Source organism: Penicillium psychrosexuale, assembly GCF_028828465.1.
Source record: "Penicillium psychrosexuale strain IBT 29551 chromosome Unknown utg000005l, whole genome shotgun sequence".
Taxonomy (NCBI): domain Eukaryota; kingdom Fungi; phylum Ascomycota; class Eurotiomycetes; order Eurotiales; family Aspergillaceae; genus Penicillium; species Penicillium psychrosexuale.
In genome coordinates, this window is record NW_026643190.1 from 2,050,693 (window position 1) to 2,075,860 (window position 25,168).

At 49.0% G+C, this 25,168-nt stretch overlaps 11 protein-coding genes across 11 annotated transcripts; 5 read left to right on the top strand and 6 right to left on the bottom strand.

Moving 5' to 3' along the window:
- Positions 1 to 184: 184 nt before the first annotated feature.
- Positions 185 to 1,421, bottom strand: N7518_009697 (uncharacterized protein; the record flags this gene model as incomplete). The annotated part of the gene is made up of 2 exons (XM_057190623.1): positions 185 to 376; positions 399 to 1,421. 2 exons carry the CDS (start codon positions 1,419 to 1,421, stop codon positions 185 to 187), a joined length of 1,215 nt encoding a protein of 404 aa, XP_057038279.1.
- A 2,839-nt stretch (positions 1,422 to 4,260) lies between these two features.
- N7518_009698 (bZIP transcription factor) lies at positions 4,261 to 5,651 on the top strand (the record flags this gene model as incomplete). Its single annotated transcript, XM_057190624.1, has 3 exons — positions 4,261 to 4,384; positions 4,480 to 4,748; positions 4,779 to 5,651. 3 exons carry the CDS (start codon positions 4,261 to 4,263, stop codon positions 5,649 to 5,651), a joined length of 1,266 nt encoding a protein of 421 aa, XP_057038280.1.
- A 362-nt stretch (positions 5,652 to 6,013) lies between these two features.
- N7518_009699 (polyprenyl synthetase family protein) lies at positions 6,014 to 7,382 on the bottom strand (the record flags this gene model as incomplete). Its single annotated transcript, XM_057190625.1, has 3 exons — positions 6,014 to 6,773; positions 6,853 to 7,007; positions 7,089 to 7,382. 3 exons carry the CDS (start codon positions 7,380 to 7,382, stop codon positions 6,014 to 6,016), a joined length of 1,209 nt encoding a protein of 402 aa, XP_057038281.1.
- Positions 7,383 to 7,433: 51 nt separating this feature from the next.
- N7518_009700 (uncharacterized protein) lies at positions 7,434 to 9,856 on the bottom strand (the record flags this gene model as incomplete). The annotated part of the gene is made up of 5 exons (XM_057190626.1): positions 7,434 to 7,930; positions 7,987 to 8,196; positions 8,255 to 8,486; positions 8,720 to 9,657; positions 9,781 to 9,856. The coding sequence occupies 5 exons, from the start codon at positions 9,854 to 9,856 to the stop codon at positions 7,434 to 7,436; spliced, it is 1,953 nt and encodes a 650-aa protein (XP_057038282.1).
- Positions 9,857 to 10,444: 588 nt separating this feature from the next.
- N7518_009701 (uncharacterized protein) lies at positions 10,445 to 14,875 on the top strand (the record flags this gene model as incomplete). Its single annotated transcript, XM_057190627.1, has 2 exons — positions 10,445 to 11,006; positions 11,055 to 14,875. 2 exons carry the CDS (start codon positions 10,445 to 10,447, stop codon positions 14,873 to 14,875), a joined length of 4,383 nt encoding a protein of 1,460 aa, XP_057038283.1.
- Positions 14,876 to 15,602: 727 nt separating this feature from the next.
- On the top strand, positions 15,603 to 17,054 carry N7518_009702 (FAD dependent oxidoreductase; the record flags this gene model as incomplete). Its single annotated transcript, XM_057190628.1, has 1 exon — positions 15,603 to 17,054. One exon carries the CDS (start codon positions 15,603 to 15,605, stop codon positions 17,052 to 17,054), a length of 1,452 nt encoding a protein of 483 aa, XP_057038284.1.
- A 555-nt stretch (positions 17,055 to 17,609) lies between these two features.
- On the top strand, positions 17,610 to 18,713 carry N7518_009703 (DSD1 family PLP-dependent enzyme; the record flags this gene model as incomplete). Its single annotated transcript, XM_057190629.1, has 1 exon — positions 17,610 to 18,713. The coding sequence occupies one exon, from the start codon at positions 17,610 to 17,612 to the stop codon at positions 18,711 to 18,713; it is 1,104 nt and encodes a 367-aa protein (XP_057038285.1).
- A 273-nt stretch (positions 18,714 to 18,986) lies between these two features.
- Positions 18,987 to 20,260, bottom strand: N7518_009704 (glycoside hydrolase family 16 protein; the record flags this gene model as incomplete). The annotated part of the gene is made up of 3 exons (XM_057190630.1): positions 18,987 to 19,325; positions 19,382 to 19,841; positions 19,899 to 20,260. 3 exons carry the CDS (start codon positions 20,258 to 20,260, stop codon positions 18,987 to 18,989), a joined length of 1,161 nt encoding a protein of 386 aa, XP_057038286.1.
- Positions 20,261 to 21,219: 959 nt separating this feature from the next.
- On the bottom strand, positions 21,220 to 21,543 carry N7518_009705 (uncharacterized protein; the record flags this gene model as incomplete). Its single annotated transcript, XM_057190631.1, has 1 exon — positions 21,220 to 21,543. One exon carries the CDS (start codon positions 21,541 to 21,543, stop codon positions 21,220 to 21,222), a length of 324 nt encoding a protein of 107 aa, XP_057038287.1.
- Positions 21,544 to 21,865: 322 nt separating this feature from the next.
- On the bottom strand, positions 21,866 to 23,104 carry N7518_009706 (protein kinase domain-containing protein; the record flags this gene model as incomplete). Its single annotated transcript, XM_057190632.1, has 1 exon — positions 21,866 to 23,104. The coding sequence occupies one exon, from the start codon at positions 23,102 to 23,104 to the stop codon at positions 21,866 to 21,868; it is 1,239 nt and encodes a 412-aa protein (XP_057038288.1).
- A 387-nt stretch (positions 23,105 to 23,491) lies between these two features.
- N7518_009707 (uncharacterized protein) lies at positions 23,492 to 24,634 on the top strand (the record flags this gene model as incomplete). The annotated part of the gene is made up of 4 exons (XM_057190633.1): positions 23,492 to 23,564; positions 23,630 to 24,319; positions 24,387 to 24,513; positions 24,574 to 24,634. The coding sequence occupies 4 exons, from the start codon at positions 23,492 to 23,494 to the stop codon at positions 24,632 to 24,634; spliced, it is 951 nt and encodes a 316-aa protein (XP_057038289.1).
- Between the last annotated feature and the right edge of the window lie 534 nt (positions 24,635 to 25,168).

Below are 25,168 nucleotides of genomic sequence, written 5' to 3' on the forward strand. Positions count from 1 at the left end.
ATGATCCAGTCCAATCCAGTGGACAATCAGAGCTCGACTTGGAACTGTCAGGCGTGGGTTATGGAAAACCTGAACAATCTGGTAAACTTTCGTTTGCCGTAGCTTACCCCGGACACGAAAGTGAAACTAGAGTCTGAGAGGTAAAATTGGCAGTGATAATGAATTTTAAATCATCCAGAGCAACTCAGCCGTGCCATCTGCTTAGCATCAAGTCAACCGCATGCTCTCTAGGCCATACACCTACTGTCAGTGGCAGATAGGCCCACCAATCATCCATATCGTTGCCGGGAATAATAGTATTCAGGGCCTTCACGTATTCCCAGTACTCCGGGTACCAGCCACACATTTCCCAGTCAAGAATCGCAGGTGATGGTAACTCGAGTGGTTGATTGATTTACAATGCCGTTTGTGGTGCAGAGTGGCTCTTTGAGTGGAGCCGCGTCCACAACTGGGTCATGTAGGCTAGTAACTACCATGATATTTCGTGGATGCAAATCTCCATGGGCCAGAAGTATTTTGTGGTCATCCTCCAGATAGGACCTGATCATAGCGATGTTGCCAGTTCGGGTCCGGTGAGGGTGGGAAGTGAGAAATTCGTTAAATTCGTGTTCATTGCTGATGCACCCTTGTGCAACACGGATCTGTCGTCGTGCATCTTTGCATCGGCGAGGGTTGCCACGACCAAACACAGCATGGGTCTCATCAGAGGCTGGAGCAGGCAAGAACCGAAAGTAGCCAACAATCGTATCTAATTGCTCTCTGATTGAAGCTTTCTCGTTTTCGCCCATGTACCTCCACTTTGAATCCAGCGGCTCGCCAGGCGCTCGTGACATGAGCAAGAAGATGCGATTGCTGTTAGGCTCTTGAAGGACACCATGTATATCCGGTATTGGAACGCGCGGTGCATGGTGCTTGATGTAGTCTAGAGTGTGGATGTGATTTATGTCGATATCATTGCCGGCTTTCATCACAATTTCTGGATTGAGACCCAGCACTGCAGTTGACCCAAGGTGCCAAATGACCTCACTGGTTGCCACCAATCTATTAAGACCTTTGATGATGGCAGATAAATCAGAACGTGGACCACAGTCATCAGAATCCTTCAGGGCTGCCCGTGACGCAGTTACACTTAGTGGCCGTATGATCGTGGCATTGGTTGGAACTTGGAACTCATGTCTTTCATCAGCCGCAATACCATCATCAGAGCAGTCAGTTCTTTGCGTTGCTGACTGCATCGAAGAATCACGAAACACTTTCCGCAGTGCAGGATATGTTTTAGCCTTGTGCTCTAGCAAGTCGGTCATATCTCGAGAGGGAGATGCTTTGACTTTCGCGTTCAGGTCATCAAGAAGCAGGGTGTTGACTTGTGTAAAAGCTTCTTCCTCCACATCCTTGAGGTGATATGTGGCATTTGATACCATGGCTCGCTGGTACTTTTCATATGTGACTTGTGCTGGAAATAAAGCTCACAAGTTGCGCCAAGGCCATGTGTATCATCATGCACACCGCCCTTACATTAATATAGTTATGACTCAGCTTTGCTGGCATCAATCCATTAACTAGTTATGGCTGCCGAGCTCAGCAACCTGACATCCTTTCGCATCTTCACCGAAGAGGCGAGCCAACCAAAAGCAGGCACGCCCGAAGACCACATATCATAGATTGTTCTAATCTGATCCGGGTTCTTTTTCCTCTACACCTTTTATTCGCGGTCCTCTGGCTTCAGTAAATTAATTTCTTATCATCAGTAAGCCATTGAACCATAATTTGTATCTTGGCTTGTGACTCATGACAGTAGCCCAACCTCGGTGAGATAATAAATAAACAAACTACTCGACTAGCAAACCTAGCTATAACGGACCAACCGATGTAAGCGAGATATTCGCCCTCTGTGGCCTCAATCTCGTTGCGTCAATACAGATAGTAATGCTCTGTCTAGTTGTGCTTGGACGCCAGCCCTATATTCTTCTGCGATAGAAACCTAACCATGTCGCTCATTTTATTCGCATCATTAGCCCATCGACTGCTTAGCCTAGCCTTTCACCTACGAATAACGTAAAAAGTTCTTCCATAAGATTTGAATAAAACTTATTCCCTGCCATTCTAGCCCCTTCTTAACCTCATCACACCACCATCTGCATGTATTTTTCTCCGACTCCGACTCAGAGCTAGCCTCTTCTTGTTCGGTTCCGGTCCGATTTCCATGGCGTTGTCCTTGTGGGGATTCGGTCCCTTCGTGGCGGGGCCGGTTGTGGAGTGCAGACGTCCGTGTGAGTGGAGCCGGTGGTAACTGCCGAGGTTGACAGGAAGACTCTGTACATTCCCATATCAAAGGCTCCTTTTACGAGCAGAATCTATGATGAGTATTTGACTTGCAGGTAAAAGATGAAACTCGTCTCCAATTTTCAGTGGCTTGTCGATCCATAGGCAGATTTATCACAATTGTGGGAAATGAGGCTGTTGAATGCCCTGTTTGTCCTGTTTGAGTCATGTGACCAGGATCTCTATGGGTGCATACTGATCATTCAAGCATTGAGCATACAGGCAGAGCATATCTCTGTCTAAGCATCTACTTTCTCTATCCTCATATATCTTTCTCTATCATTATAGCTCTTTCAAAATATATACTAGATGCGGTCACTCGCGTCCTTAAGAGCTATTTTGCTCGTGCGCTAGCAATCGAGAGACCGATCAGGGTCAATCTTATCGAGATGCCAAAAGAGAGAGCGTTCTAGACACCGTGCACCTACCGAGCAGGCGTTGGCTCCCATTGCATCGTCCCCGGATCCCCTTATACTCTCACCTCATATCGAGTCGCCTTCAGATCCCGTTATTACCATTACTAAAATCACTGTCCCAGCAGTATCTTACTACTATTACCTCCAACTTCAAAACTCTTCTTCTCTCTCTCCACTCCCTGAGCGTCCCAACAAAGACAACCCTAGCAACAGCCTTCAGAGGTGTTCCGGACTTCGTCGTCCTTGATTCGGACAAAGCCATCAAAATCGTCGGAAAGGCAAAAACGCCATGGGATTGTCTAAGTGTGGACATACTGGCTACGGTTATTCTTGCTTTCGAGAACGGCGAAGAGAGGCGCTACCTAGGTTCGTGTTATCACTTAATCCCCCAAGCTCAATATGTTCTAAGGCTAACATTCATATAACGGATAGGGCAATTAGCCGGTCAATGCGTGAGCTGGACCTCAAGTATGCGTTCCTGACAACATACGATGAGACTATTTTTGCCCGTAAAGTGGATGTTGGAAGTGACTGGGGTCTTGAATATTCGCCGGTGATTAGGTACGATGAGACCTTTCATGGTGGGCAGGCACTCAGTGCAACACTGCGACAGTGCTTTTTCTTCATTGCACTACAAGGGATGGCAGATCCTAGGTTAAGAGAAATCTATTTAGGCTGTTCCTTCACCGGAAATCACACATAAATCATATCTATACTCTCACCTAGCTATGACTTAACCATTAATATCAACTATCTTTGATTATACCCTCACTTCCCAAATTTTTGAGAACCAACCACCTCAGATACGCTTGAAAGAGCACCAACTGACTTCCACCGCTCCACGTTGGATGGCTGACAGACATTGTCAATACTCGATCAAAAATACCTCGAAAACACATTATTCCTGTAACCTGCTTTCTTGCCAATTTTTAGCCATATCAAGAGACCGCTCCTTTCTTTTTCACGAGTAAACCAGAATTCCGATTTGCCGATGTTTTCCGGTTTTCCAAATGGGCTTAGCCTGATAGGATTAATAGTTGTTACGTGTCACATGACCTAGAAGTCGTCTCTGAGGGCAGGAACCATCTCCAAATGATGAAGTCACAGTCTCTAGAGGAGGACCGTCACTTTCGTATACTTTTCATTAACCATATAAAATCAATGAAAATATGAGATTAAGATATGCGATTAAGATGCATCTAAATATCCTTCCAAGTAATTTCGGGATCTTTGATCTCAATATTCAGGGTGTAAAGTGTAGAAGTAGACGGATTTGGAAGAGCACTGTCAAAATCCTGCATTCTGGGTTCTAGCAGAATTCTGAGGCATCAATATTACTCTGTTAGGCATAGTTGTCGGCTGCTCCGATCTCTGTGGGACAAAGAAAAGTGGGGCGGTACTTAAGAAGAGCCAATCGTGGAGCCGGGCCAAAATATGTGGCTCACGTCAGCCATGGCCCCCACAGCAGCTGTCCCGCAACGGTTCTAGCCACATCTTTGACATCTTCCCAACATTTTACACGATGCCATTTCAGACTCGAGAGGGAACACTACAGAGTGACAGCGTGGGAAAGGCGAATCGGAAGCCTGTCCGTCGTGACCCAGAGAAGAGACGGCAGCAGAACGCTCAAGCACAAAGAAAGTACCGTGAGTACAGGTCTTCTCTGGCATCGGCATGCCGGCAACACACGGATCATGGGTACAGGGATCCCCAGAAAAAGGAATACTAATCCTTCGTCTAGGAGAAAAGTTTCGTGAGCGCCTAGAGAGTCTCGAAGCACTTGCAGCATCTGCTACGCAGGGCCGTGCTACTGAAAGAACACCAACTGCGGGTACAGGCCCATCCGAGGCGGTCGCAACGATTGGCTCAACCACTGCTCCAACCCATATTGCAAAGAGCCTCCCAGCTTATGATACTTGGGATATATCTACTTCCAGTCCATCTACGGCGACTTCGAGAGAATGTCAATACTTTACTCCACAGTCAAATGACACCCTATCAGCACTGAGTGTAAGGGACTCTACAACATATTGTCCACAGGCAGATACCTCCCCATCATCACTGAGCATATGGGATTCTACAACACATATTTCGCAGTCAGACGGCACACCACCGTCACTGAGCGTATGGGATTCTACAACACATGTTGATCCTTCTCTTCTCATTTGTGATAAACAAAATGACGCCCTTGGTCTATACTGGACGACCAACATCGACTGCGGCTGCTCCAGCCCACACTTCCAGATCCGGACAGAAGGTCCAGCAGGCCCCTTTAGCTGTGGGGAGGTCAGGATACTCAGATTCGGACCAAGTGCACCTGCAGCTGATCCATATGCCAACAACCTTCGCATCGAAACAGTCTGCACTATAGCTGCACTGAGTACTCTTGGAATACATGTTGGCATTACCGAGGAGACGCTCTGTGCCGACGAATCTCTCTCGCCATTCTTCCAGTCTAGCACGGAGTCGGCGGATGATATGGCCAAAGCAAATATGATTTGCACAGTGAAGAGAACATTCAAGACACTGAAGCCGGACTTGAGGCCGAGCAGCGAACAAATCACTGTCAAGCATCATCCATACATAGATATTCTACCTTTTCCGACACTACGAAAAGGTCTCATCGCCCATCAGGAAGAGGTTGACGAGGATAACTTCTTCCACGACATGCTTAACGGTTTAGTATGCTGGGGAGGTGCAGGCATTGGGAAGAAGGATCGAAATAACTCCACTGGATATGTTTCGACAGGTACGCCGTGGGACGTCCGCAGCTGGGAGGCAAGGGTGTGGTTTTTGACAAAGTATTGGACTCTGCTAGGTGGTGAAGATGGAGAACTTGTGCGGCAAAGTGAGTGGTGGCGCAGTACCAGAGGGGAAGACACGCCGGACATAAGTCCACAGCTAGAAATATAATTAGAAATCTAATTCCGGGTCGTTGATAGGCTTCAGGCTGGCGGCGCGTGATATCAGCATACCAGACCGAGCGTACAGACTTTTACGACACTATCAGGGCCATCAGCTTATTGATGGCGGCTACATTAAGTAGAAAGGCGGACAATTGACAACAGCCAAGCCCGCAATAATACAAGGGTGGCGGCGCTCACTAAGAAACTCGACCCCGTGGAACCTCACAGTATAAGGAAATAAACTGCGTACCATGCATATGCACCTATGCAGGCTAGGATTTCTAACAGGCTCTTTGCCGCTAGGATTGGCCTTGCAGGGTATGTACATGACCAACATGCTGCTATTTGACTGTCATCCCATTTCATAACCTATACCTTCAGTATCTCTAGCATCAACCTCAATGAAAAATTCTCTTCACCAAACTTCGCTTCCAAAATTCCAACTTCCCTTTCCAACTCGCCATGCAGTTCCCTCAGAACGCCGAGCGTGTAATCCAAACTTTTTGTCTTTCTCATAGTTGCCAACACCTCCCGCTTGGCCTCATTGCCGAGCTTTCCTTCGAGCCTCCTCTTCATGAGGAATGCCCGCAACTGCATCGCGTCACCCGTGAACTTGGGCGTTGACTCCAAAGTCTGGATGCAGTGAATCAGTGTGAAGGAGTACTTTCCTTCATCGAGGTCTTCGGCAAAGCCCTTCTGCTTAGCGTAGTCAGCCGACGCGAGGTTCTGATAGTCGTCGCGGATCTGGAAGAAGCGCCCAATGAGGCAACTCAACAGGTTCAGATCGTTGTCTGATACCTTCCCGCCGACCGGACTTTCGGCAACCATCAACCGTGTCAGCATGCGAAACAGGCCACCCGTCTTCTGATCAACCATTTTCAGATACTCTGACACGGACGGGCATAGTGCGTTATGCGTCCAGTAGAGATCGTAGCTCTGCCCCACATACAGCTGTTTCATCTCTTCGGTGAAGATGCGAAAGGATGTCGGGTTACTGAGCTCGGCAGCCATACTTGTCGCTTCAGTATATTGGTACGTCGCGCTGTTGATTGTCTGGGCGGTGCCATAGATATTGTGGGTAGAGGGCTTGCCACGACGAAGTGGCGAGTTGTCTTCGATATCATCGAGCCTGGGAGTCGTTAGCGATGAAACGCGAGAGAAAGAATGGTAGAGAGGGAATCGGCCCGTATGAGCAGGAGAAGACTAACATGAGAGATGCACTATGCAGCATCTTGATGACGTTCTTGATTATCCTAGCCGACTTCGGCGCCACCTTGAGCCATGTGTTCAGGGAGTCTATGGCCTGGTCACGGAAACCCTTGGAGGGGAGGGAGATAAGGTATCGATATGGTTGCAGAACAACCTAATAATTACTGTCAGTTACGCTTCATGGTTGTCTCTATTGTCTGAGGAGAATCAGCGAAGGAAAAATTGTCCAACTCACATTATCGCTCAAGTCCGGCAAATTCGAATTAAGGGCCAAAGACACCACATCCGCAAGAACAAATAAATCCGTGCTCAATTGCGAGATATGTGCCGACTTCTTGACACCATTAGTACCGTTTGTCCTCATGCCATCACCCGAACTGTTACCGATCCTCTTCCTCTTGTGGCCGTTCACCTTGATGGATTCCTGACATTCAACACTGTGACCATTGGTGCCATTGCCGTTGATGAGGAGCCCATTGTTCTCGGTATTGACGGAAAGACCGTCAGTTGCGTCCTTTCTTGGCCACATTGCCGGGTATTTCTCCACGCCATGCTCAGCTCTCAGCAACTGTAGCTCATTCTACTTAGCTCCTTCGTTGTATCTCGGACACTGAGTACTCCAAGCAACATTGCCTGAAAGGGTGTGCTGCATGACCTCAATGTATCTCTTCACATCATCGCAGAGGTCTGTCCGCGTCCTGATGTCCTTGACCGTGCGGACATACTTGGCGCATTCGACACGGATGCGCTCTTTGCAAATTTCTCTGGCTTCTTCTTCGCTACAGCCGTGCTCCCTCATGGCAACCAAGACGGCGTTCTGGACGTTAGTATCGTTGCGTTCCTTCTCGAAGGAGAATAGATCGTTGGTGAGAGAGGCAGTGATCACAGCAGGCATGAGAAGCTCTCTCGCCTCATCGGCCTCTTCCTCGGGGATAGTAATAGCGCAGCTAAACGCGACAAGGCCATGCCAGAGCCTTGATAGCAGGATAAAATTAGTCCCGGGTAGATAGGTTTGACCTAGGATGCTAAGGTCGTTGGTGGGTGCCGGAGACTTACCCGTATCCCACATCAAAGCACCTGTACGGGACGTACTCCTCGAGAGTATTGAATTGCTTGTCATCCTGCCGGGGTACTCGAATGTTGGACGCCAGTGGCCCAGCTCTTGGCGACAACCATTGCTCTCTCGGGGTCGATTGCCATCATCTCGCGGAGAATCTGGGCAACGATTTTACGCTTTCCAGAGGAGCCACCTTTCTCTTCGATCTTGCCAGTCTGTCCGCCCTGTTCCAAGGCCTGTTCTACCTCCTCCAGGTTTGCGTCTTGGATTTCTTTATCAATGATATCTGCAGTGAATTAGACTCATTCGGGATATCCCACATACCAGAGACAAGGAGCACTTACCGTCATGGATGAAACCAAATTCAAGCGCATAACTGGTAATCTCCAGCCTATCCGGGAGACACTCGGGTACTGCGACAGTTATGAAACTAAACTGTGGGCCCAAGCCACCCCTGAAAGGGTTCTCTAGGGGCCCAACCAAGCGGCGCCAGTCTTCCTGGGCCCTGAACGCACCGACTTCTTCAAGGTCGGCAGCCGCATGCCTCCTAATCTCGATTCCACTGCAAAGACCTTCCTTGTCGTAGATGGAAGAGTCAAATGCCGAGCAGATAACATGGCCGATATGTTGTGAGTGTTGAGATCAGTTGAACGATCTCGGTCTATACAAATACGCTGTTACAACACCAATACCGTATAAATGGGGGAATTGATGAATAAGCCTGGTATTTGACCACTCCGCCCTATCACGTCTATTTCTTCGTCTACCTCGATGACATTTCACACGTATGTCTTGCCATCCTCGCACACCTGCTTAAACACGTCGTCGGTATGCTGCAACACCTTCTCCACCGCGCCCTCCCCCCTCGTCCTCCCTAATTTCTTGTTCGCCGGGAACACCTCCCCGTCCCAATTCACCCAGTAACAACCACTCCCCTTCGTCCCATCACTGCCAACCGCGACATCCCCTTCCATCTTCGCCCCCTCGGCTTTCGGTGGAAACCTCCCACTCGTCGCCGCAAACAAATGCCTTTCCCCACTCTCCTGAATCGGCACCATAAATGGACTCAACAGCGTCCCTAGCACAGACGACAGCACGCGTCCAACCGGCAGTTCACGCATCAGACCTGTGGCCACGCCGGAGGGGTATGCGTGGACAAAGCTAGTATGCGTGTGTCGCTGCGCCATTCCCTCTAGGAAAAAATCGCCCATTAGGCTGGCGTGCGCTTGGCACGTCTGGAGGCTAAAGGTGTGCTTGAGACTGAGGTCTGAGAAGTCGAGCGTGCCTGAGCCGCCAGCGCGGACAGAGACCTGCGGGTCTAGGACGGAGACTACGCGGGATAGTCTGGCGTTGGCGTTGACTGAGGGGTCTTCTGCGGCTGCGGTCAAGAGGGGGAGCAACTTGGTGATGAATCGCATCCGCGCGTAGTAATGCAGCACGAATTTGCGGTCCAAGCCTTCCGCCGTCTCATCCCGGCCTTTCAGCGTCATATATCCGGGTGTCATAAAGAGCAGGTTAAGCTTTTTTTCTTTGGCTGCGATCTCGTCGCACACGCTGTCGACGTTTTTGAGGAGGGATATGTCGGTCTGGAGAAAGGTAGGTTGGGCGGAGGGGTTTATGGTCTTCATGGAGGCGATGGCGTCGTCGGCGGCGGACTGGCTGCGGCCGATGAGGTAGATTTTGGGAGAGAGGGTGTGACGGGCCAAGGCGAGGGCCGTGGAGAGGGAGATGCCGGAGGTGCCGCCGACTGGGGGGTATTAGTGAGATGGAATTTCCAAGAGAGGGGATGGGGTAGAGCAGAGCCTTTGGATCGGGCTATTTGCTTCGGGGGCATCGTAAAGACTAGAATGTTGACGCAGGTTGAACTTACCGAACACCGCGACGAGACCTGGGGCTAGGGATTTGAGAGTCGCATTATGGGCTTGGATGGTTTGGAGGCTCACCATTGCTGCTTTGATCTCTAGCTGAATACGGAATTGTAGGATGTAGGAGATAGATGGGATCTGAGTTTCCTTGCGATAAAAGCTCGAAATCCACTGCAATACCAGAAGCAAGAGCAACGTGGGTGGGTGGGCAGACCAGATCACTCTAGGGCTGAACAGGTCCCTGGCCCGAAACGGCTCAATCCCGCTTTGGCTTTTAATCTAAACTAGATCAATGTGGATGTGGCCAATAGCGCTTCCCCGGGGCCGAGATTGTTCTGGCTGATGTGATCTTTGATTGGTTTGGCTGACGTGACCCATTGATCTGCCCAGGTGGCTGATGTGAGCCATCGATCTTGGCTGAGGTGAACATTTGTTTACATGACACGGCCCAAAAATGTTCGCGAAACGCCTCCAGGCCTTGTTTGCGTGGATCACGTTATCCATGCCTTCAGTCCAAATTGAGAGCGAAGAAGCCTAGGGCAATGTGCTGCTTTATATAAGAATCCTCTGCTCCTAACAATTGATACCGAAACTTCAGTCCTTCATTCTTTACTATAGTCAATATATTCGATTGACGCTTATTGGTGTCGAACCAGAACACCCGCAAACATGAGCTTGGGCAAATTCGTGGCCAATGGCGACCGCGAGACCGAAAGTGTGAAAGACGACGTCTCCAGTGTGGAGAAGAGGGAAGCCGAGGTTCACCAACTGGCCAGAGAATTCACAGAGCAGAAAACGTTTTCAACGACTGGCGAGAACCCCTTTTCAGCGGAGCCTGGATCGACCCTGGACCCCAATGGGGAACACTTCCATGCCCGGGCTTGGTGCACGGCCATGCTACAGATGCAGACCGAGGACAAACAAGCGCATCCACTCCGGACACTGGGTATAGCCTTCAGCAACCTGAATGTGCACGGTTTCGGTTCCGATACCGATTATCAGAAGAGCGTTGGCAACGTCTGGTTAGAGACTCTCAGTCTGGCGAGGAAGATCACAGGCCGACATCAACGCAAAATCGAAATTCTGCAGAGCTTGGATGGCTTGGTGGAGGCTGGAGAGATGCTTGTGGTTCTTGGACCACCTGGATCGGGATGCTCGACTTTCTTGAAGACCATCGCTGGAGAGACACACGGCTTTTTTGTCGACAAGAACTCAAACATCAATTTCCAAGGTACGTCCGACGTCATCCACGTGAAGGCTTCCTGCTAATAGTCATCAGGTGTGAGCGCAAAGCAAATGGCCACCGAGTTCAGGGGAGAAGCCATCTACACCGCTGAGGTCGACGTCCACTTCCCTAAGCTCACGGTTGGAGACACCCTCTTCTTTGCTGCCCGGGCCCGAGCACCACGCCACATTCCTGGAGGAGCAACTGTGAACCAGTATGCCACGCATATGCGAGACGTCATTATGGCCATCTTCGGTATCAGCCACACCAAAAATACCATCGTGGGAAACGACTTCATCCGCGGTGTATCCGGTGGAGAGCGCAAGCGTGTCAGTATTGCCGAAGCCTGCCTTAGCATGGCGCCGCTGCAATGTTGGGACAACTCCACTCGTGGTCTTGATAGTGCAAATGCTATCGAATTCTGCAAGACTCTACGCATGCAGACTGACATCAACGGCGCCACGGCCTGTGTTTCCCTTTACCAAGCTCCCCAGGCTGCCTACGACCACTTCGACAAGGTCCTCGTTCTTTACGAAGGTCGCCAGATCTACTTTGGTCTCACGACCGCGGCTAAGAAGTACTTCCTTGACATGGGTTTCATCTGCCCTAACCGACAAACTGATGCCGATTTCCTCACTTCTATGACTAGCCATCTCGAGCGTGTCGTGCAGCCAGGGTATGAATACCGCGTCCCCCGGACGCCCGATGAGTTCGCGGCAAGATGGAAGGCCTCAGCAGAACGAGCACAGCTTGTGCAAGACATTGAGGTGTATAACGCAAAGTTTGCACTCGGTGGTGAATACCTGGACAAGTTCAAGCAATCTCGGAGAGCTCAGCAAGCCAAGGCCCAGCATGTATCGTCACCCTACACTCTTTCATACGTGCAACAGGTTAAATTGTGCTTATGGCGCAGTTTTCAACGATTAAAGGGTGATCCTAGTATCACAGTTTCTTCGTTAATCGGAAATTCCATCATGGCTCTCATCATCGCCAGTATATTTTACAACCTCAAGGCCGATACCAACAGCTTCTTCCAGCGCGGTGCTCTCCTCTTCTTTGCTGTTCTCATGAATGCGTTTGGTTCCGGCCTTGAAATGCTCACTCTTTATGCTCAACGGGCAATTGTGGAGAAACACTCTCGATATGCCCTCTACCACCCGTCCGCCGAAGCATTTGCATCTATGTTAATGGATTTGCCCTATAAGGTCCTCAACGCTATCACTTACAATTTGGTTCTCTACTTCATGACAAACCTGAGGCGCGAACCTGGTGCCTTCTTTTTCTTTGTATTCACCTCATTCGTCCTGACTCTAACGATGTCTATGTTCTTCCGGTCCATTGCATCATTGACAAGATCCCTCGTTCAAGCCCTGGCCCCCGCCGCGATTCTAATTCTGGGTCTCGCCATGTACACCGGATTCACCATTCCGATACACTACATGCTTGGATGGGCCCGCTGGATCGCCTATATCAATCCCATCAGCTATGGCTTTGAGTCTCTAATGATCAATGAGTTCCACAACCGCGACTTCATCTGTGTCAACTACGTCCCGTCAGGTCCTGACTACACGGATGTCGGAACTCACAACCGTGTTTGCTCCACAGTTGGATCAGTGCCTGGACAGCCCTACGTCAATGGCGACGACTACATTGAGTCAGCTTATGGCTATACCGCCTCGCACAAGTGGAGGAACATCGGCATTATATTTGCCTTCATGTTCGCCCTCATGGTTGTCTATCTGATTGCTACCGAGTTCATCACCGAAAAGAAGTCGAAGGGCGAGATCCTAGTCTTCCGTCGCGGACACAAGGCCCTGAAGAAGAGCAAGTCAGAGGACGATGTCGAAGGCGGTAGTAGCCGCAGCATTGCCGTGAAGACCCAATCGGACGGCATTGCCATCATCGAACGCCAGACTGCTATCTTCCAGTGGAAAGATGTTTGCTACGATATCAAGATTGGAAAGGATCATCGCAGGATTCTTGATCATGTTGATGGATGGGTCAAACCGGGTACCTTGACCGCACTGATGGGTGTCTCTGGTGCCGGAAAGACCACGCTCTTGGATGCTCTGGCTACTCGTACCACTATGGGTGTCATCACTGGGGAGATCCTTGTCGATGGCAAACCCCGCAATGACTCCTTCCAGCGCAAGACCGGCTACGCTCAACAACAAGATCTGCATTTGAACACCAGTACAGTTCGCGAGGCCCTTACCTTCTCTGCTCTTCTACGCCAGCCCGCTCACGTTCCTCGTCAAGAGAAGGTCGACTATGTCACAGAAGTCATCAAGCTCCTAGAAATGACCGAGTATGCTGATGCTGTTATTGGTGTACCTGGTGAAGGTCTCAATGTCGAACAACGCAAACGACTCACAATCGGTGTGGAGCTTGCCGCCAGGCCAGCTCTACTTCTCTTCTTGGACGAACCTACCTCTGGACTTGATTCTCAGACATCATGGGCTATCCTTGATCTCCTTGACAAACTGAAGAAGAACGGCCAGGCTATTCTGTGTACCATCCATCAACCCTCTGCTATGCTATTCCAGCGATTTGATCGTCTCCTCTTCCTTCAGGCCGGTGGTCGTACCGTGTACTACGGAGATATTGGCGAGAACTCGCAAATTCTTATTGACTATTTCGTCCGCAACGGTGGTCCCCCGTGCCCTCCTACCGCTAACCCCGCGGAATGGATGCTCGACGTTATCGGTGCCGCTCCTGGATCCTACACTGATATCGACTGGTACGAGACATGGCGCAACTCCCCCGAATATGCACATGTCCAAAAACATCTCACCGAACTGAAATTCGAACGCTCCCAGCTGGTCAACCCTGCCCACACTGTCTCGGGCAAGCGCGAGGACAAGGCCAGCTACCGCGAATTCGCCGCTCCTTTCTACGAACAACTCTGCGAAGTCCAGACCCGAGTATTCCAGCAAATCTGGCGCTCACCCACGTACATCTACTCCAAGACTGCACTATGCGGCAGCTCGGCTCTCTTTGTCGGTTTCTCTTTATACAATACCCCCAACACGATGCAGGGGCTTCAGAACCAGATGTTCGCCATATTTATGTTATTGACTCTCTTCGGTCAGCTCATCCAGCAAATCATGCCACATTTCGTTGCCCAGCGCAGTTTGTACGAGGTCCGCGAACGTCCATCTAAAGCTTACTCTTGGAAAGCTTTCATGATATCTAATATTGTTGTTGAACTCCCGTGGAACACGCTCATGTCCGTCATTATATTCGTTTGCTGGTACTATCCCGTCGGTATGTACCGCAACGCCGAGCCCACTGACTCCGTCACGCTCCGCGGTGCGCAAATGTGGCTCTTCATCTGGACCTTCCTTCTCTTCTCATCCACCTTCGCACACTTCATGATCGCGGCTTTCGAAACCGCCGAGAATGCTGGTAACACGGGCAACATGCTCTTTATGCTCTGCCTCCTATTCTGCGGTGTCCTTGCTACCCCCGCACAGCTCCCAGGTTTCTGGATCTTCATGTACCGCGTCTCGCCGTTCACGTACCTCGTCAGCGGTATGCTTTCCGTCGGTATCTCTAACACGAAAGTCATATGTGCGACAAACGAGTACCTGCACTTCGACCCGCTGAACGGTACCTGCGGCGAGTACATGGAAGCATACAAGTCCACCATGGGTGGCTACGTCGAACACGAACTCGCAACCTCAAACTGCAACTTCTGCCCCATCAGCGACACAAGCGTGTACCTTGCTTCTGTCTCATCCAATTACTCAGATGTGTGGCGCAACTTCGGCATTATGTGGGTGTTCATCGTCTTCAATATCTTTGCGGCATGTGCACTGTACTGGTGGGTGCGCGTCCCGAAGGTCAAGAAAACGGCCACCAAGACCACTTAGTCTATCTGACACACCTACGGTCGCAAGACCGCGGCCACTGCAGCGAATTGGTCAAGTAACCGGTAGCCCTGCGAAGGATATCAGGACGCTCGTTCTACATCATGTATACAATTTATTTTCTTAGTTCTTCGCATTTAATAATATTTGTTATCTTAACTCTACTCCGTACTACTAGCTCAATTCATCAGAAATTCTCACTCAGAACTTAATCTACAATATGATAAATGCATGAAGGTTTAGTCCAGGAATCCTTAATAGTGTCATAGACAGGGTGTCAAAGAAATGCCAAGGGATGTTTGATAAAAGGGTAGAAGCAAAGAGCCAATTCCTCTCAGATTTCAGTTATGCTCCCTCTAGCAAGGACACTGGAATCATGCCCCCCGCAGAATAGTGAGTGGCCGGATTAGGCACTGCACCGATCACAAAGGATGATAATCCACGCCAGCTTCGAAAATGTGTTTATTACTCTTGTCATCATCCGAAATATGCCTCTTTGGGGATTACTTTTTCTGAAGTTGACATGAATCAGCATAAGATCGGTAACTTGCCTAATTTAGCCATTCCCCATTAGGGTCCCAGCCCGCCCTAGGCAATGGAAATTTGCATGTTCTATGTCGCCTTCTTCTCATGCATGGCCTTGGCCCAACTTTTAAAATGCACTGGATTTCTGCTCTGAGGTTATACAACATCGATCCGCCATCAGCCTCGTACTCACACCAACTTCGCGATGCATCTCGTCACGTTCTCCTTCGTCTCACTTTCAGCCTGTCTCCTCGCATCGAGTGTTTTTGCTTCAAATACGCCCTCAACATTTGATCTCAAGAAATTCAAATCCCAGGACATTATCAAACAGGATGTGGCTGTCATCGGTGGCGGCTCTGCGGGCACATACTCAGCCATTAGCCTGAAGGATAAAGGCAAATCGGTCATTGTCATTGAAAAGAAAGACAGACTGGGTGGCCACACTGAGACATACATTGATCCCACAACCGGCACTCCTATTGATATGGGAGTCATGATCTGGCACAACATCACCGTTGTAAAGGACTACTTCAAACGATTTGATATTTCAATCACCCACTCTACCGGTTTCTTTCAATCAGTGTTGAACTATGATTTTAGTACTGGAAAAGCAATCAATCTGTCGTTCACTCCATCTGATACGGAGATATCTGCAGCCTTCGCAGCCTACACGGCACAGTATTCCAAGTACCCGGAGCTAAAGGATGGGACATTCCTTCCAAGCCCTGTGCCCGAGGAGCTATATATACCGTTCGGGGAGTTCGTACAGAAGTATGGACTTCAAGCAGCGGTTCCCACCATGTTCAACTACAATCCGGGTGTCGGAGATATATTGGCGAACCCGACGCTCGAACAATTCCGATACTGGGGGTTGGAGATGGTGCAGGATCTATCGACTGGTTTTCTGACTACGGCCCACCACAACAGCAGCGAACTGTACACCAAAGCTGAAGTGGAGTTGTCTTCGTCCTCAAGTCTTCTCCTGAATTCCGTGGTCGGGCATGCGGATCGAGGCGAAGGAGGGGCAGGTATCAAGCTTGTTGTTCGTACACCCCAAGGCAACAAGCTTATTCTCGCAAAGAAGCTCCTCATTGCCATACCCCCAAAGCTTGATTTCCTGGCCCCGCTAGACCTCAGCAACAAAGAGAAGACACTCTTTGGAAAGTTCATTGATGCGGGTTACTACGTCGGTATCGTCAAGAACACGGGCTTCCCCGACAACAATAGCATCTCGAATGCAGCCCAAAACTCGGAATACAATTTCCCTTCGCTCCCAGGACCGTACAGCTTCGCCCCGGCAGGACTTGCCGGATTGCAAATGGTCACCTACGCCACTCCGCAGAGTCCTAAATCCTCTCCTCTGCCTGATGCGACCGTGAAGGCCGACATTATCCTGACTATCAAGAGGCTCCAGAAGGAGAATCCGGACAAGTTTAGCCAAACAGAGCCGAAATTCGTTGATTTCAGATCGCATGCACCTTATACTCTTCAAGTTGGGGCTGGGGATATCAAGGACGGGTTTTACGAGAAGCTGTATGCGTTGCAGGGCTTGAGAAATACGCACTGGACTGGCGAAGCGTTCAGGGCGGAGGATAGTAGTTTACTCTGGCAGTTCTCGGAGGAAATCGTGCTGCCGGGATTGCTTGCGGGTCTATGAGTCTCGTCCAAGCTGGAAGGTTGATAGATCAAACTTCCTTGAAAACTTCGCAATTGTTAAGAAAGTGAAGTTAGTCGACGTGCGGAACAGATCTATGGATGGCAGCTGCGATTGAATCGGGACTAGTCTAAGCCGATCCATGGTACTGTAATGTTTAGCTTAAACCTTGGTCGATATAAAAAACATCTCGATTACTGCAAAGACAAGGCTATTATGCCTGGTATCTTGTTGATACAAAAAAGATATGGATCTAGAAGATGCCTCAACCTAATTGGATATGCATAGGTAAGGAATAAATGTTCTAGGAACAAAATCCTCTGGGATACATAACAATTTAGTGCACTTTCTTCTCTAATCTATATTTTCTTACCCCGCACGAATGCCCCCATCTTTAGTGCGGGGTCCATTATGGAACAGCACGGGCACATATTTACCCCTTGCATTCTCCAGCCAACTTATAAAGCGACACCCCTTGTCAAGCTTCAAACCCAGACACTAATCATCAGCACATAACTTGCTTCGAACCCCATCCAGACCCGCGACTTCGAATTCAACATGTATTCCCCCAAAGTCGGCGACAGGGTCGATACCCTCGACACACCATCCATGATCGCAGATCTCGACCTCGTCGAAGCCAACATCAAAAAGCTAATGGACAAGCTACTACCAACTGGCCTGGACATCCGCCCGCATCTGAAAACGACCAAGAGCGCGATCCTAGCCAACAAGATGGTCAAAGCGGGCGCAAAGGGAGGCTGCGTAGCCAAAGTGAGCGAGGCAGAAGTCCTCGCCGCGGCCGGGTTCGACGACCTATTTATCACGTGTGAGATTATCGGCCCTGCAAAGGTACAACGGCTGGTGGAACTGTTCCGCAAACACCGCAAAATCAGGATAGTGGTTGACAGTGAAGCCGGCGCAACGGCTATTGACGAGGCGTTGGCGACAGCCGGTATCGACGAACCTATCTCTGTTTTGATTGATCTTGATGTTGGGCTTCATCGCACTGGTGTTCTACCGGGTGAACCAGCCATGACACTAGCGCGGCATGTGCAGGGTCTGAAGCATTTGAAACTGATCGGGCTCCACGGGTATGAGGGTCATTTGCAGCATTTGCATGATAAGGAAGATCGCAAGAGTCAATGTCTACAGTCTATGGAGGTCCTCACAAATACTGCGGACGTGCTGCGGAAGGCAGGCTTCAATATCGAGGTGGTGACTACCGGGGGAACTGGAACGGCGGAATTCTGCGCCATAGTGCCGGGCGTCACTGAGCTCCAGCCTGGGTCGTTTATTTTCATGGATACCGATTACCGAAATGCCGTCGGCACCTTCTACTCCAATAGTCTTACGATTCTATCAACTGTTTTGAGCAAACAAGGTCCTCGGTCGGTCACCATCGACAGCGGATTGAAATCGTTGACGACGGATAGTGGCTTGGCGGAGTGTAAGGACCCGAGGTACACTTATGGTGTGCTTGGTGACGAGCACGGCTCACTCAGTTGGGACGAAGGGACCCCGGCGCTTTCGGTTGGGGATCGCGTTGAGATGGTACCGAGCCATATTGACCCTACCGTAAACTTGCACGATTTCTATTACGCCCATCGAGGGGGAGTCATTGAGGAAATCTGGCCTGTCGACTCGAGAGGCAAGGTGCAATAATTCCCGGTCAACTTGTGGATCAAAGACACGAAGGAAGATATAACGTTGGCCTTGTTGCCAATTAGCCTTCTATTACAAAGAAAAATACACAGAACGAGATTTTGTTCATCATCACCTATGTGATGAGATGTAAAGCTCTGATTGCACAATCTGCCCTGAAAACTCCGTCCTTTTAAAATAAAACACAGACCAAAACCTCGGCAGTGATCGAACCCCATATACATCAATTCAGGAACACATTAGAAGGGGAATCGCACTCGACAATTCAAGAAATCACGAAGTTTGATAGACCTTAAAGCCGCCAAACTCCCAGTATGCAGTGTCGAAACTAGTCGCATTATCCCGCACAAATGTTGTGCAGTTGCCAGGGCAACTACTTTGTGTCGTGTAGTACTTGGTCGCACCCGCCAAGTCACCACACAAAGAGATATTGATGATGATACTCTGGTTCTTAAAATGAGAACCGATGTTGCAATCCGTGCTGGGGAAGTCCGCAAGTGCTTTGCCCCAGGTGGATGGGTCGGGACTGCCCGAGGTGATATCGGACGGGATCTTGGAGCGGACCCATTGCCAGACGCGGATACCAGCGTCACGGAGCTCCATCGCGTAGACCTGAAAGGGGTGGTTATTAGTAAATTGGTTTCGATGGAAGAAGCATGAACACTTACTCCGCCACCCTTGCTGTTAAACTCGGGGCCATAAGTACTCTCAGTGCCTTTCACTCCACAGCCCGCATAGTCATTCGCCTCGTAGTAACAGTTCTCGTTATCCACAGTGCCACTTTCTTTCCGTTTAACGCCCATGGTGCAGCCTTTCGACGTGTGAAGCGTCGATTGGCTTCCAAAAGTACCGGCGTTGGTAGCTTCCACTACATCAATCTCTCCGTGCTCGGGCCAGTTGCTGGGGTCTGTCAGCCACAGGGCTGGCCATGTTCCACATCCGTACGGGGTGTGGATAATGTCAAAGATGAAAAGCCCATCAGCATAGGTATTGTTGGATGTGACTCGCACAGATTGGCGCCCATTAGCAGCCTCCGTTCCACTGTATGTCGTGTCCACCTTGAGCACCGCGGAGGTGTCCGAGGCGTATGTTAGATTAAGCCATTCGGATGCGGCTCGGTCGATATACCTGAATTACACGTTAGTTGATTTGCTCGGCCTGAGGCTTGGTTTTTAGGAATCATACTGCACAAATCCATTGGTTGGGTCGGTGGCAGTAAAATATTCAAAGTTGTCGAAGAAGGTCGATCCCGAAAATTCGTCTTTCAAGCTGTAATCCAGTTTCGAGTAATTGGGGTACCGGTTGGCTCGCACTCCGAGGACAGAGCCAACGACAACGGCCACAATTACCACGACGATGCCGGCCGCTAGGAAAATCTTCTTCTTCAAGGACCATCCCCGCGGGTCCCATCTGGAGTATGTATCTGGAGCTTCTCCGCTCCACTCTCCGTAAGCAGGCGGGTGTGCACTACCCACTGCTGTCTTACTGTGCAACACATGGCTCGATTGGAAGCCGCCAGGGTCATTTTGAGTATAATCGTCGCGCATATTGGGCGGATGGTCTAATTGATGGGGTGTCGTATGCGCCAAGCAATGAGGAAAGAGGAAACAACAATCCCGCCGGGTCCAGCGAGTGCAGAAAGCCAACAGTGAAATCCAAGATATGTTTGAAGCAACGCACAATGAGAAATGATAAGAAGAGAAGAAAATAAAAGAAACAATCTTCCGTTAACAAAATTCGCTGCCTTCCAAGGTTGCCCAGGTGCAGGCCACGCGTTAGATAAGCGGGGCGATTGGCCGCAGCCGGCTGTCCACTTCAGATATCGGGGAGACACTGCTGATCTTTACCCACTAGGCCGATTTAGTTGGGCGATTTGCTGGCAGGTAACTCTACTCTCTTGCTGAATGACGACACTGGAATTTGAACAGATATGCTGACAAAGATCATATGATTTCCTAACTAACTAGTTATAGTTAACTATAAGTATTTATGCATCGATACTCCCAGGCCCAACCCAAATTAGGTCTTGGCGTTCATAAACTGTAAAGTCAGCAGAATTGTACACATAATTAGCGTGTTTACATGGTTTTTATAACCCAATTTCAGGCTTTAACACAGAATAGGCTAGGTCTGGGTTTTACTAGGTCCAGCTGAAGTCTAAGATTCGTCGTGCCACTTAATTAAATTAATGTCGATTTGTGTACTACGCGGGTGCCCAATATACATCTCTCACCGGTAGTCAAGATAGTAGCGGTGATCCATAACTAGTTATACTAGAGACTGAGGTAAGTATGAGGAAATTTACAAGGCACCAAAAGACTAGTTTTCGTACAAGAACTCCTCAATTTGATTCCTGGGTTGTTGCTGACGTGCATTCCTTCCTCAACCAATCAATGAAATTAGGTAGTAGGGGTGATGGACGATGCGTTGCTCCTTTTTCCGTCGCGCTCCAATAATATCGAATCTATGACTGCAAAATATCCGAGCCACGTTGTAAGACAGCCATTTAGTTGTTGGCTCTCGACCCCAATTTGATTGTCCTGTCATAAAGAAGCTGAAGGTTGTCGGTCCGGGTATTGGTTGCAGAAAGGTGCGCAGTTTGGCTATCAGGCACTGCGCGCTGTTGAATGATGTGTCTTCGAATACGGCTTCGCTCCAAGGACACATCTCCGATCAACCTGTCAGAGACTACCAACGCATCTTTGAGAGCCACCAAAGTGCTTTTTGGGGCTTCAGTTTGTTGAGAAGAATCAGGGCGGGCCGGGTCAGGAACTGCCGTAGCTCTGGGCTCATTGGTGACTGGGTCACGAGGTGGCTCCTGGGAGGACATTTCTATAAAATGGTTAGTCGACCTCACCCTCAAGTTGATTTATGTTTAACTCATTAGATATCTGTACCGCGGCGACTGGGTGTGGTTGGATAAAATGGGGTTGGTATAATGGTGTGGAGTGAAGAATATATGAAGGAAAGAGAGTGATTGTCTCAGGGAAGAAGAAGTAAGTGGGTAGTTATACTATATAGTCTCAGTTTTCATGGTTATCAACTGGACAATAAATCTTAATTGGTATTTATAGCTGCCACCTCTCTATGAGATATGATTATGGTTCCTATATAGCAGTTCGTATACACTTAAAAAAAATGGTGATATTATCCTACACAAGGTCCACGAGGTCGAACTCCGGGGTAGGATCGCCCTTCAACTGAGAGATTCCCTCAGATAGAGTCCATCGGCTGTGAACATTTTCTTCAGTTAAATGATCCGCAACCCACTTTAAAGTTCCTACGAAGGGGCTGTCCCCGGCGTTTGATGCAATTTCCATCAAAAGCTTTCCGAATGCCCAAATGCCATTCAATCGACGCGTTTGGAATGGAAGATCAAAGGGTGATATTTCATCCCGTATCTCTGGAGCACGCCACCCGTGCGTTACTCCACCGATGCCGCTAATATCAATGAGGACCGCATTGCCATTATCGTCGAGAACAACATTTGAAGGTTTCAAATCCATATGGGTTTTCTTTGCGCGGTGAATAATGCCCAAAGCATTCCCAATTTGGACAGCCCATCGCTCCCAGCCGAATTCCCTCACACGTTGTTCGTTTAGAACACGTTGTAAGGAGCCACCGCTATAGTACTCCAATAGGATACCGCTGACAACCATTTGTTGGACCCATTTTTGTGAGGTAGCGTATGGGTTGGCGAATACCGCAATACCAGCTGGCTGAACGATCCCTGTCACGCCTCTGAAATGTTCAAGATTTTCCAGTTCTTTTCGTATAACGTCTGTATCGCGTGGCTGGTAAAGGGGGCGGTTGACTACCTTGAGAATATATGGTATTCTGTCGCCCCTGTGTAAAACGCGGAACACTCCGTCGGTGATTTCATCCTCCTCTATCAATTCTGCGACATTGATTGCTCGAAAAGACGGGAATTGAATACATGGCGGATAAGCCACTCTCAATGGGTCCTCCCGAATATGGAATCGGAGGTTGTTGATGAGCTTTGCAAACCGATTGGTATCTTCCGGTTCGCGATGTATATTGACAGGTTCCGTTGTTTTCGGGTCTTCGCTCAAGATTAATTCAGTCACAGTGTCATCCAGAAGAGCCAGTGAATGAAAATCGATCAGCGTGACAAATTGTTGGAATTCTTTTCGTCGTTCGCGTTTTGATTTGACTTGCTCTGGCTCGACATCGTGGGGAAACGAAGATACCGCGCCCTTGAAAGTTACTTTGATCCACCACTTTTTGTCTTCAAAATGGTAGATCAAGGCCTGCGAGCGACTGTTAGGCTCGGGCCTCCCTTCGGCTCGGAAGTCCCTGTCTTCACAGTACGACTTTAATTCTAGGTCAGGAATGGTAAAAGGAGAAACAGGGGCTGTTGCGGCCGGCATTTCAGTTTGTAGAATATGATCAATGGTCATTTTGAGGACATAATTTTAGGGAGGATAAGTGGACGGGTAGGTCTTATATCTCCTCCTATGTGAATGTTTACCACGTGACTGTAAATACGCGCAAACAAAACAATGTACGAGATCGCCAAGAAAGGCCCAATGTCACCTGCTTGTCGTGGAGGAAGGGGCCTTTCTGGTAAGAGCAATATCACCCTATACTAGGCCCCAAGCTGTAAACGTCTGAGGTATACGGAGCGAGGTACCGAGGAACGAACCTCTTGAAACCTCATGCCTCATGCAAACTTTCACTCACGCTTCTAAATCCAAGATTCATCGGCAAGATTCAGAAGAAAAAAATACCCTCCCCACCTTTTTTTTACTATAGCCATGAGTTTTCAAGCAAACCAAGACTTGGGGGTCGGGAATCCGTACGCAAAAGTTGACCCCGCTGTCGTTGCTAGTGAGTATCAGCGATCCTTCGCTTGACTTACTTGAAAAGTGTCCTGATAATAACGACTGTGCCAGAGCTTCCGGATGGCGCCAAAGTCATATCAACTGAGAATCATGGCTTTAGCTTTCGGGCCACAACAGGGCGCATTGATGTTGAGTTGGTAGACGGGTCGGTTCGCAGATTCTTCATGAAAGTTCTGCTAGAGGAAAATGGCAGAGCGATGGCTCAAGGCGAATTTGAGTCTATGACTGCAATCTATAATCTCATTCCTGATTCTGTTCCCAAGCCGATCGGCTGGGGTACATATGAGACAATACCCGACACACATTTTTTCCTATGTGAATTCAAGGATATTGACCAAGAGCTGCCAGACGTGGGAAAGTTTACCGAATGTCTTGGAGCCCTACACAATAATAGCATATCACCGACTGGGAAGTTTGGATTCCACGTCACTACCTATAGCGGCAACCTGTCACAGCACACTGAGTGGTCAGACAGCTGGGAGACCTGCTTTGCTAGATCAATGCGACATGCACTGACGCATGAGATTTCAGCTCGGGGTCCCAGCGAAGACATCGAAATTTTGAGTCCTGTCATATTTGACAAGGTTATCCCACGTTTGCTGCGACCCCTCGAAAGTGAAGGTCGATCTGTCAAGCCCTGTCTAGTGCATGGCGATTTATGGTATGGAAATACCGGGAAGAATGCCACCACAGGAAATCCCATTATGTTTGACGCCTGCTCTTTCTACGCTCATAATGAATGTATGTTGTATGATTGGATTGAACCCATAGATTTACTAACCGACTAACCATGAACCAAACTTGATAGATGAACTTGGACAATGGGCACCAGTTTGCAACCGGTTTGCTTCCGAGTATGTTCAAGCGTATCATTTACACTTCCCCATATCATCCCCGGTGGAGGACTACCAAGGTCGCATCGATCTCTATAAACTGTGTGTATATACCAATCCCATATTTTTTATATCAGATCGATCGCTGAACTCGAAATCTAGGCGATTTAACACGCATGTCTCGGCGCTCTTCCCCCAGGGTCGACATCTTCGAGGACAGTAAGTAACACTCATCGGCATGGAAGTGGACAATCCGCCCAGCTCACATTATCATAGAATGCTTCAGGATATGAGAGACTTGATCGCTAGATATGGCGATATATCTAAGTAGCCTCTAATCGGGTTGCCCAGGCAACTTTTTCTCTCACAATACATACAATGTCCGTCTTAAATTTGCATGGCGTACACGAGGAAGAAGTTTCATGTCCCGTCACTCTTCGCCGTCAAGTTCATTGCATTCTCAACTTCCTGCACGAGAGGCTCTTGGAAGGAATCATATCATGAACATATGATCGTGGCCACTTCGAAAAACTGGGCCTAGGATCTAGAATATTGAGAAAGCAAATAGATCTGTCTTTATCAAGAATGATATCTCTTCGGCAGATATCGCCATTACAGGGATTAAGAGGGTGTGATATCAGATCGATGCTTGAATTTAGAGGCTGCAAATATATATATTCATATCTTCCATAGACTTAGCGTCGTTCTAGCGCCGCAATCCTCATATATATAACTAACCGGTTGAGAATCGGTAACC